The sequence below is a fragment of the Sarcophilus harrisii genome, chromosome X, assembly GCF_902635505.1.
Source record: "Sarcophilus harrisii chromosome X, mSarHar1.11, whole genome shotgun sequence".
Classification (NCBI taxonomy): Eukaryota; Metazoa; Chordata; class Mammalia; order Dasyuromorphia; family Dasyuridae; genus Sarcophilus; species Sarcophilus harrisii.
The window spans coordinates 34,130,281-34,141,530 of record NC_045432.1 but is presented as its reverse complement, the minus strand read 5'-3'; the positions used below and the strand labels follow the sequence as shown (position 1 = coordinate 34,141,530).

The 11,250-nt window shown below is 51.0% G+C and overlaps 1 protein-coding gene across 1 annotated transcript in view; it reads left to right on the top strand.

Moving 5' to 3' along the window:
* The first annotated feature begins 5,854 nt into the window (after positions 1–5,854).
* The window catches only part of ZDHHC9 (zinc finger DHHC-type palmitoyltransferase 9), a 37,097-nt gene continuing 31,701 nt past the window's right edge, over positions 5,855–11,250 (top strand). Inside the window, exons 1-2 of the mRNA XM_031945242.1 lie at positions 5,855–6,108; positions 8,337–8,648. Coding sequence (XP_031801102.1) covers positions 8,482–8,648 — 167 coding nt within the window. The 5' untranslated portion in view covers positions 5,855–6,108; positions 8,337–8,481. The remainder of the gene's footprint in view (positions 6,109–8,336; positions 8,649–11,250) is intronic.

Sequence of the window (11,250 nt, the reverse complement as noted above, 5' to 3'; positions counted from 1 at the left end):
GTAACTCGTTGAATGATTCTGGCCAGAAGTGAGGAGACGGAACGGAGGCGATAAGATAAACGTCAACTAGTGAGGCGTAGGGCGACGAGAAATGGGCTCCAGATTCGTCCTCTATTGCTTGGATTCCCGTGACGCCGCCAGAGGCCGGGCTGTGGCGGATTGCTTTTAGAAGAAATGATTCCCTTCGTTTGACATCATAGTATAATTTCTGGCGATATTTTGTTACTTCCCTTCTTCCTGGTCACAGCATCAAGGTCTTTCTCAGTTATTTTTACAGTTGTTAAAAACAACAACAACAACAACAAAGAAACCCAAGCCCAGCTCACTTTGAGGAAAAAATACCAGGCCGGTGATCACGCGGGTGAGCTGGCACTACTTGAGTGTGGTAGTTTCCTTCTCTGTAAGGCCTCCTCTTGGGCACTGCCCTCAGAGCCCCGAAGAAAACCAGTCTTGTGTGACATTCCAGTCGCACCTCATTTTTCAGCTGGGCTCTTTCCAAAACTCCAATCAGCTCCCTGAGGGTGAATATTTCTGGAGATGAAGGGGATGAAAGTGTGCCAAAGACTCTGAAATATATGTGTGTGCGCACACATATAATATAGAAATAATTTTATGATTGTGTCAAAGGATGTGATTATGAAGAAGGAAGTGCCGCTCCATGCTTGCCAATTTAAATTTTATGTCATTTGAGTTGAGTGCTGGGCACAAATACTGAATGATGGGAATATACTAAGCCCCGTGCCCTGCATACAGAAATTTCAGAAGGGAACGTGGTCCAGAGACAAGCAGGTACCAAAAGAAGAGGAACCTCGCCCTTTTAGTCCCGGACCCCCTGGGTTCTCATATGGACAGATCTCTTCTTTAATAGCATGTCTAAAGATGAGAGACTTTTCCGGAACACTAGGGGAGAGGGGCGAGCATTTTTCCTTTTTCCTTGCTTCTCTATGATCTTAGTGTCATGCCACAGTTCTCTTTTGTTGTCCTGACTCAGTTTCCCAAATTATCCTGACCCAGTCCTGCCTCGGTTTCCCTAAGTGTTCCGTCTCAGTTTATAATTGTCGGCTCAGTCCTGCAAAACCTCCCCTTCCTCTTTATCAGAATATTTGATAAGGATAAAAGATCTTATGTTTTAGAATATCAGAATGGCTCTCCCCATCTCCACTGCCTCCCCTGATTATGTCATCTCATCTCTGGAGGCTCACCCCACTGTGGGGTGAGTCCAGTTCCCGCTCTCAGCACCCTGCCTCCGCCTCCGCCCCTGCCTCAGTCTACCCCCTGAGTCTGAGCTATGTGTAGATAGATCATCGAGAACTCACATTGTTTGCCGGATTCTTGGAGACCATAGTCTCATTCAGTCCTGGGACCAAACCATGGATCCATTTGGTCCCAGTAAATCTCTCCCTTTTAAATAAGTTATTAAATACTCTCTAATCTCTACCTTACCTCGGTTTCTCCAGCGTTACACCAGGAGCTGAATTTTGTAAACACTTATCAAGTGCCTCCCCTTTGCGGAGGATCCAATCCGATTGCTCATGAGACATGTAGAAAATTTCCTGGGGTAGGGTGAGGGAGCGCAGCTTACTTGTAGCCATCATTCTTGTTGTAGTGGCTGGTGGTCCTTCATTATCGAAGAGGAGCCATGTGGACAGGAGGGTGATGTCTTGATTTGCAAGTGAATTGGATTTCAGGGAGGCAGGGCTGGGCAAAGTCATCAGCCTCCCTCTCTCTCTCTCCTCCAGTTATCGGAGTCCAACGGCAAGACCCAGGTCAAGATGCCTGGCAATGGTCCAGGATGCAGGGGGAGACCTTGGCCTTTGAAATTAAGGTCTTTCCCAGGTCTCAATTCGCCCAAGGCAACCATTCAGTAATTAAACGCTAGGTTAGAACTGAGACAAAAGATGGCCTAGTTTGCCTGGAAACAATCTGGGAGGGGAAGACCCTTGGAGTTTCAGGCCAGAACAGAAAACAATTGCTATTTTGCACTTACTCAGAGCCATCAAAACCCAAACAATGGGCAACAGTGGCTTGGGCTGGGACCTATTATTGGCCAATCTGTGAAAGCCAGAGTGATTTGGGTTTAAAGGCATAGTCAAGTAGCTCTATTTGAATCACAATGGGCTTTTTCAAAGCCTATTTTTTTCCCCAGCTATATTTCAAGAAGTAATCAATGAAATATCAGGAGACAAAAGAGTTAATTGTCCCGGGTTTTTGGAAAAAAAAGTAATGATAGGAAAAATAAACAGGGAAAAAAACGATCTAGCCCTCAAATCCCAAAATGCCTTGCAAAGTATAAGGGAATCACAAATTAGATTCCTTGGCCAGAGCGCCCACATGGAAGGGTATGGCTGCATATGTGGACAGAACAACAGAAAGGGCAGGAGGAGGAAAAAGAAGGAAAAGGAGAAAGAAGAAGAGGAAGGAAGAGGAGGAGAAGGGGAAATAAGAATAATTATTATAGCAGCACCGGTCAATTCAAAGTGGGCAGTTGGGTCCCCGGGGGGCAGCTACTCCTCCTCACAGATCGTTGTTCATCCTTGGTTCGGTGAATTAGATTTGAGGCAAGGGTTATGCAAAGTCATCAGCTTCACTCTCTCCTCCGAGTCATCAGAGTCCAGTGGCAAGCTATAAATCTTGATGACTGGCAATGGCCTCGTATCTTAGCCACACAGAAATATAGATCCGTGACCTGGTGATGTGGTTTAGATTATAGGGACCATCTGAAGGGACTCCTTCATTTCACAGAGATCCAGAGAAGGTGTGGAGTGTCCAAGGGGTCATCCAGGTAGGAAATGGAAGAGCTCGAATTTTCACCAAGATCGTTGGACTTCCAGTTGAGTGTTTCTCCCCCACCTCCCCCACACCATTCCATTCCCCAACTACAATTTGTTCAACTTGTCTCCAGTTAATGGGTAGCCTTCTTGTTTTCAGAGTTTTTGCTACCACAAAACAAATTCTACCGTGAATATTTCGGTATATGGGAGACCTGTCTGCTCAAAAGATTTCTTTGATCTCCTTGGGGATTCATGTTCAGTAGCAGAACCAAAAGATCAAAGGCTATCAACTTTTTTCAAAGCCCAAATTATTTTCCCCAAGAGTAAGCCCAATTATATGGTTCCATCAGTAGTGTAGTGGTGCTTTTGTCTTCCTGCAGTCCCTCCGACACTGATTACTTTAGTCATTTTGCCAATTTGATTTGTAGGAGACGAAACCTCCAAATGGTTTTATTTCATATATCTTGTTATTAGAGATTTGAAGCATTTTTAACATGGTTGTTGATAGCATGTCTTTCTTCCTTTGAAAAATTGTCATATTTTTTGATCTCTTATCTATCCACAGGCCAGGGAGTTTCGGGAAGGCTTCTTAAAGGATGAGACTTTTCAGGTGGGCTCTAGAAATTTGGAAGAAATTCCTGGTGGGGGGGAATGGGGAGAGAAAGGCATTCCAACTGTTGGGAAGGACCTGGGCTGAGGCGTGTAATAAGGGAAGTAGGGCTTTTACCTGAGACTTCTGGGTAGAACTGCCCTGAAGAATAGTAGGGTGGGGCCTGAGGGAAATCTATTCTCCCATTCAGCAAAGGGTTGTTGTATCTTCCACTAGAAAGTGAGATCTGTACCCTTAAATAATACTGATCACAGAGAGAATAAACAGATAATTATAATCTGTAGGAGTTCCAAGAGGCATCAGACGTCAGTCGTCTAGCATGTATTCCACACTTACTATGTGCTGGGCACTGAGCTAAGGGCTGGAGAGAACAAAGAAAGGCAAAAAGCAGCTCCTGGTCTCTCGGAGTTTTGTGAAGTCTAATGGAGGAGACAATACACAGACAACTGCCTAGGCTATGGGCAGGACGAATTGGGGGTCATCTCAGCGGAAAGGCACCCAGCTTCGAGAGGGCTGGGAAAGGCTTCTCGCAGAAGGGGGGACTTTGGCCACCAGGAAGCCATCGAGTCCGGGAAGCAGGGATGAAGATGGAAAGCTTTCCAGGCTTGGGGGACAGCCCAGGAAACTCTTGCTTCCTAAATGCCGAACTTCTCCTTCTATAAAATAGGTCAGACCATCTTTTCACAGGAGACAGAGCTATCTAATAAGTCCTTTGTCTTTTGGAAATTCTTGAATGAAAGCTGTCACCAAGGAAGCAGATATAATTATCCTTATATGGCTCTTTGTCATCCCAGCTGAGATGAAAATACTATAAAGAAGAAAAAGGCAGCGTGGTTCAGCAGTAAGGGCCTTGGGCTTGGAGTCAGAAGCCGGAGAGACCCGAGTTCAAGTAATGGCCCTGCCTGGTCTGACTGACCTTAGCCAAGACACATCTCTCTTTCAGCCTCAGTTTCCTCTAGAGTGAAACTGGGGAATGGGACTAGTCGGTTTCTAAGTTTTCCTCAAACTCTATCGGTGAAATAATTCTCCAACTTGTCTAGAGTCCCCAGAGCAGCATGGGAGACTTCCTCAACTTGACCATTTATGAAGTGCCCAGATCTGCTCCCCTTGCTTGGGGGGAGGGGGGGGGCTACAATCTAATGGGGGAGGAAAAGAAAAAGAGGTAACTGATACATACTATTTCATGGTCCGTAGGTTAGACATCTGCCAGCCTGTATCACAGGAACATAAGGGCATTCATTCTAAGCCCTCTCCAATCTGGGGGATTCTTTTCATGGTTCCTCACCCCCCTTGCCCCCCAAGAGTTAGGAGCACAGGTATTCTTAGTCTCCTCATAGTGGGGGTGGGGCCGGGGTGGAAGAGCTGGATTTCAGACTGTCTCATCCCTTCTCCTTTGGCGATTTCTTGATGTTCAGTGCTTTATACAAGTGGCAGAAGGTGGGGTGCCTTTGAGCATCGTGCTGAAGAATCTTTCCGGCTAAACTTTGATTTTGATTACCTGCCCTTAAGCTTCTACCCTCTGAAAAACTTAGCTGGGAGCCTTGGCTTCGGCGGTGGTGATCATACACGTACTATACCGGGGACTCTTCCCTCCGGTGTCTTTCGGCAAGCTTTAGCTATAGAGAGGGGGAGGGCAGGTTGGAGAATGGGAAGTGGAGCCCAAGTCCCTTCTACACATAGGATCGAAGAAGTAGAACTGGGAAGGACTTTTGAGGTCGTTTAGTCTGGTATATGTTAAAGATGAGGAAACGGGGCAAATGACTGGGTCAAGGTCACACCGGCAGTGTTGGGAAGAACTGGGATGGATCCGGGTCCTCTTTGCTCTTTCCACCGCACACGGTGCTTTCCCGGTCCCTCCATTTTTCAGATACCGAAATTGGCGGACGAGGAGTGACTCGTTTAATGTCGTGCAGCCAGGGCGAAGGAGCAGGGACGTTGGGGCTGGGACCTCTCACTTCAGATTCGGGGCTGTTTTCTGCTGTTCTCTGGGGCTCCTCAAGGTTGAGGGAGCCTCGCTTGAGAAAGGGCTCGAGATGATTTCCTTATGTTTTGGAAAGTGAAATTCCTGGGGATCATTTTCCAAACAAGGAGGAGGCCTAGAAGTAGGGAGCAGGGAGGGGTAGAGGCCCGATGGGGGGGGGGGGGGGCTGGTCTTCAATGCTCCATTCACTGCTGACCCAGGGGCTTCCGCGCCCTTGGTGGTCCCGGTCCCGGCTTGCCCATCACCAGCACTTCCCCCCCACCGCGTGGGTTCCGTGACAAAGTGGCACTTCACGCCCATTGGCACTAGGACCCGAAGGGCAAACTGGCACTGGGATGGGGAAGGGGGCGGGGGGAGCGAGGAGGGGAGGAGGAGGCGCCGTCGAGTGGCATGCCTATTAACTAATAGGAATCCGGGGCAGGGGGGCGGGGGCGTAGGCGCCCGGAGGGGCCCGGCCAATGGCAGGCGGGCAGCCGCTGGAGCAGCCGGCTGACGTGCGGAGCTTTCCATTCCTCCAGCGGTGGACTGCTGCCGCAGCTGGCCGTGGCTCCCGACGGCAAAGGTCCATCCCCCCCCTCCCCCCCGGCCCCCTCCCGGAGGAGGAGGAGGCGGAGGCGGAGGCGGCGGCAGCCCGGGGCTCGGGGCGGGGCGGAGGAGCCACCACCTATCCCTCTGCCTGCTGCCGAGATCGTTCGCTCCCTTCCGGAGGAGGACGCCACCTTTCCCACCGCAGTCCCGGTCGCCAGGTAAGCAGGGGGTCGCGCCCGCCGTGGCAGCTCCCCGCGGCGCGGCTGCTTCCCGCTCCCCCCCGCCCCCCACCCCCGGAGGAGCGGCCGGTCGGCCGGCCGGCTTGGGACCCGACCCGCCTGTCCCGGATGCTCGGCGGCGGCTCCGCGGAGTCCGGGAGCCGGACTCGATGGGGGGGCTGTGGCGGTGGCGGTGGCCGTGACCGTGACCGTGGCTGTGGCGGCACGTGGCGGTGCGTCCCGGGGCGCGCGGCTGTGTGTGTGTGTGTGTGTGTGTGTGTGTGTTGTGTGTGCGTGCGTGCGCGCGTGTGTATATATATGTACGGATGTATATGCGAGTGCGTGTGGCCGCACGGCAGCCGGCTGGCAGGGGGGAGCGGGTGGGGGGTCGGGGGGCCGGGGGAGGGCTGCGCGGGCTCCGTGGTGCGCGCGCGCGCGCGCAGTTCGGGGGGCGTCCCCTCCTCGCCTCGCCTCGCACTCGAGGGGGCGCTCCGGCGGGTGGGGGTGCTGGGTGCGGGCGGAGGGCGGAGGGCGCTCGCGCCCGAGGCTGCTGGGCCTCGGGGGGCGGTCGGCCGCCGTCCGCTGTCCATTTCTTATCCGGCTTCGGAGCTTTGTTCTGCTCGACGCCACTGGGCGGCCGCCTGCTTGTCCGTGGTGCCCGGGGCCCCGGGGCCTCCGCCCGGCGGGGCCCGGGACCGCGTAGCCCGCGCGCCCCTCCTGCTCCCCCGGCCCCTCGGGCAGCGTCCCTTCGACCATGGCCTGGAGCTGTGAGCGCCTGCTGGAGCGGGGCCAGCCCCGCGGCGGCAGCGGAGGAGGAGGAGGAGGACGAGGAGGAGGAGGAGGAGGAGGACGAGGAGGAGGACGAGGAGGAGGAGGAGGAGGCCGCCTCCTGTGGGTTGTTTCTCCTCGGCAGCCCTCGCGCCCGCCCTCCTTCCCTGGCTCCTTCTTTGGCTCCTTCCCTGGTTCCCTCCCCGGCTCCCTCCCTCTCTTCCCAGCATGTGGCGGGGGTGGCGGCGGCGGCTGCGATGCTCCGTACCTCGGAGGAGCGGGGCTGGGGAGGGAGAGGGTGGTGAATGGGGGAGGGGGAGGTTCACATCGGGAGCGCGCTTAGGGCCCAGGGAATGGAGATGGGCCACTCCCGACTGTCCCACATAGCACCTTGCCCATTTCGTGGCTGCTGCTGCTGCTGCTGCTACTGCTGCTGCTACTGCTGCTGCTGCTGCTGCTGCTGCTGCTGCTGCTACTGCTACTGCTGCTGCTGCTGCCATCTTTGCTCCTTCCTACCTCCAAGCCCTCCCCCACCCTCTCCCTCTCCCACCTTAGTGAGTCAGTGCCCTCTACCTAGTGGTCCCCCATCTTCAGGAATGTGGTTTCATTCAGCTGCCGTAAAGGCTGGACGAGCTAGCAAGACTCTCGTAGTTTCCGGGACCCGGAGAGAGCTCAGACAGTGTTTGGTTAGGGCAAATCTGGTTTGTGCAAATACATTGTGTGTGCATCATGTGGCCGTGGCCAGAAATTCCTATCCATGCCAGAGGGTGACTTATCCCCTCAAGTGAGTCATGTTTGGTAGTAAATAGAAAGAAGGTGAAAGAACGGGGACTTGGGCCCTTGAAGGACAAACTCTAGGGTTATTTTCCCCGGGCTTTGGGTAGATGGTTATAAAACCGGATAGTCGGCTGCAAAGAAGCACCTGGGAGGCAGAAAACCCATGACTTTACAACTCAGTTCTTCCGTGAGTGGGCCAGGTCATTGAACCTCTAGGTCTCCCAGTTTCTTGTCTGAAATAAAGCTCCCTGTTTTCTAGTCTAACTGGGGCGCAGAGGGAGGAGGCAGAAGAATAATTCCTTCCGAGAGAGAATTCTCCAAAGTGTTTTCACATGGGATGTCAATTGAGCCAAACTGCTGTGGGGTGGGGTGGGGAACACAAGTATCATCCTCATCTTTATTTTGAAGAGCAGGAAAATAATCCTCAGAGAAGTTGCTGTGAAATTTGGACTTGGGGCCCTTTGACTCCAAAGCTAGCTTTCTACCAATTCCATGCTTGTAAGGCACTTCCCTCCCTCCCCCCTCTCCCCTCCCCCAAATGAACTAAAACCCTTCTGCTATCTTAGCAGATACAGATTGGGGATAAAACACTCCGGCTCTCCCCCTCACTTGGAAGCACCGCCTCCCGGAAAAGGATACTCTTAGCTCATTTTATGTTTTCTTTGTTTCTCTTTTTTTCCTAGGGTTGAAAGTCAGATTTTTGATGATGTCTGGCTGGACAGAAGCAGCAGCCACCGATGCCACCAGAGCTGTGGTTCTGAGCCTGGACTTGACCCAAATCCCATTTCTCCTGTGACTGAAGGCAAGCTTAGGAGGTGTATTGCAGCCATGTCTGTGATGGTGGTGAGGAAGAAGGTGACTCGAAAATGGGAGAAGCTCCCAGGCAGGAACACCTTCTGCTGCGATGGACGCGTTATGATGGCCCGGCAGAAGGGAATCTTCTACTTGACCCTCTTCCTCATTCTGGGGACCTGCACGCTGTTCTTTGCTTTTGAGTGAGTTCCCCTTAGGGCAGACTTGCCTGATTCTAACTCATATTACAGCATGGAGGTGTGGAGGGGTTTTCTGCTTTCTGGGGGCTTCACCATAGAGAATTACAATAGATGATTCCCTTGGTTTTTGGCCCTTGGAGGAGCCATGGCAATGGGGGGAGGGAAAGGAGGGGAGGATCTTGTTTTCTACTGCCTTTTTTGGTTAAAAAAAATACTAAGATACCAACTCCCATAGTGCCAGATCTGGGTTCGCCCTAGCACCTAAGTGATATGTAGCTTTTGACTTGGGCAACTGTTTTTGTTAAGCAATTCATTCCTTGTCTTTTGGTCCCTTTCCCAGATAGCTCTTGGCCTCCTGGTGGCATTTCTACCTCCCCACCCCAAGTTCTAGATTTTTCCTGCTTGCTCCTTTTTTTCTGGCCCTCTACAAAACACCAACCCTTTTCTCCCCCCCCCCATACCCTTTCTTTATCCTTACCTTTAAGTTCCAACTTAACTCCCAATCCTCTTCTAGATCCCCCCTAAAAATACCCTTTCCTTATCCTTGGCTTTAAGTAAGTTCCAACCCTCCTCTTCTCCCCCCCAAAATATTCTTTCTCTATCCTTTTAAGTCCCATACCTTTAAGTTCCAACTTAAATCCCAATCCTCCTCTTGTTCCCCCCAAAAATACCCTTTCCCTATCCTTCACTTTAAGTCCCAACTTGAGTCCCAATCCTTTTCTTCTTACCCCCCAAAATGCCCTTTCCCTATTCTTGGCTTTAAGTCCCAATCCTCCTCCCCCCCAAAATACCCTTTCCCTATCCTTGGCTTTAAGTAAGTCCCAATCCTCCTCTCCCACAAAATACCCTTTCCCTATCCTTGGCTTTAAGTCCCAATCCTCCTCTTCTCCCCCCCAGAATACCCTTCCCCTATCCTTACCTTTAAGTCCCATATCTTTTAAGTCTCACTTTGCTGTCAAGTTTGAAAAGCTTGCAAGTAGTGTGAACTAAAATGCAGAAAGTCCTTAATGGGTGACAGTGGATTAATGTTATCAGGATGTTTGCACTGGAATAGAATAAGCCTTTATTAAGCACCTACTAAGTACCAGGCATTGTGCTAAGTGTTTTAATCCTCATAGCAATCTTGGTTGTCACTTTTCATTTTAACAGTGTAAAAATCCTTAACAGAAGTAATCCATAAGGACCCTTGGCAGTCAGGAAGGGAAGATGTTTTGGGGAAAGGGAATTTTACTAGTTCCTTTCTCCAGAAGCACCCACCTCTTTCATCTATATCTGAGACCATACTGAGTAGATTCCCCCCCTCATTTAGGCAATAGTGGGTACTGGACTCCTTCAGGATGGTAGCTTATGTGATATAGCTGGGGCATCATGGACCTATCTTACTCTTGCTATGACTGCCGAGGCATTTGCGGGCCCACGAGAGCCTTTGGCTGTAGGCATGATGTCCAGGATGGGAGCCAGTTATGGCCACAGTGATGTTTTGGACTCATTTTTGCAGATAATTAAAACTGGTGTTCTCTTGGGTTCATTTTCTGGGTCTCCATCTTCCAAAACTCAGCACAGTTTCCCTCGGCACATTTGCGGGGACATTCAATGTCTGAGTCTGAGGCTTGTTTTTGTCAGTGACGAACATGAGCCCGAGGAACAGTATTGGATGAATCGGAGCTCCTTTCTAACTGAACTGGATGGGTGAAATCTTTGAGCCCTTTGTTAAAGGTTCCTTTGCTGCTGCTCGTAGAAACTGTTTAAAGTACTTGGGAAAGTAGCCTCTCAGGTAATGAGATTGCAGCCAGCTCCAACTGAATTTGGTGATTACTGAGCAGAAATATATACACTCACATTTTCTCTTCCCTCATCCCTTGTTATTGCTCTTTCTGTCTCTGGTTCTATTTATTCTGTCTCTACCTTGTCTCACTGTGTTACAACAGAGTAGAACTCTTCTGGATCCTGTCGAATTACCAGCTGGTGTGTGTGTGTGTGTGTGTGTGTGTGTGTGTGTACATTTCCTGTATTAAATGTTATGGTTAGAGCCATTTATGGAGGCTGTTTTCAGCCCCTGAATAAGCCGATAGTCCTTAGCCTCCTGAATCTCTGGTTTGATTGGTCAAGAGAACTAGTAACCCAGAATTCCAGCCCGAGCTTCTCAGCTTGACAGACTTTGGCCTATGTTGCAGAGCACCTTCCTACTTTGGTTCCCAAAGGCCTTTGGGCAGGGCTACAGCATATAATTAGCAAAGTTATTCTTTGACTGAGGCGGGTTGAGTGGAGTCCTTTGGTTCATGGAGATGACATTCTTTCCCCACCCCTTATCTCTTGGGATTAGGGCCCAGGTATGAAGATTAGGTTGTGCAGAAACCCTTCTGAGTTCCAGCTGGCTATGTCAATATTTTTCTTTTGGAGAGGAGGTTAGTACCTGAGGAGAAGGAAGTAAACACAGCAGCTGAGAAGGAGGATGGGGAAGTTAGGGCTCCAACAGGCAGAAGTCAAGCCTAGAGCCCTTCCTTAGGCTTTTTGTAGTCTGGGAGGGCAGTGGGGAGAGAAGTGAGGTCTCTGCTCCCCTTGCATGTTGGCCACGCTTGTAACCCGTGAGTGGTTTCTGCAGGAC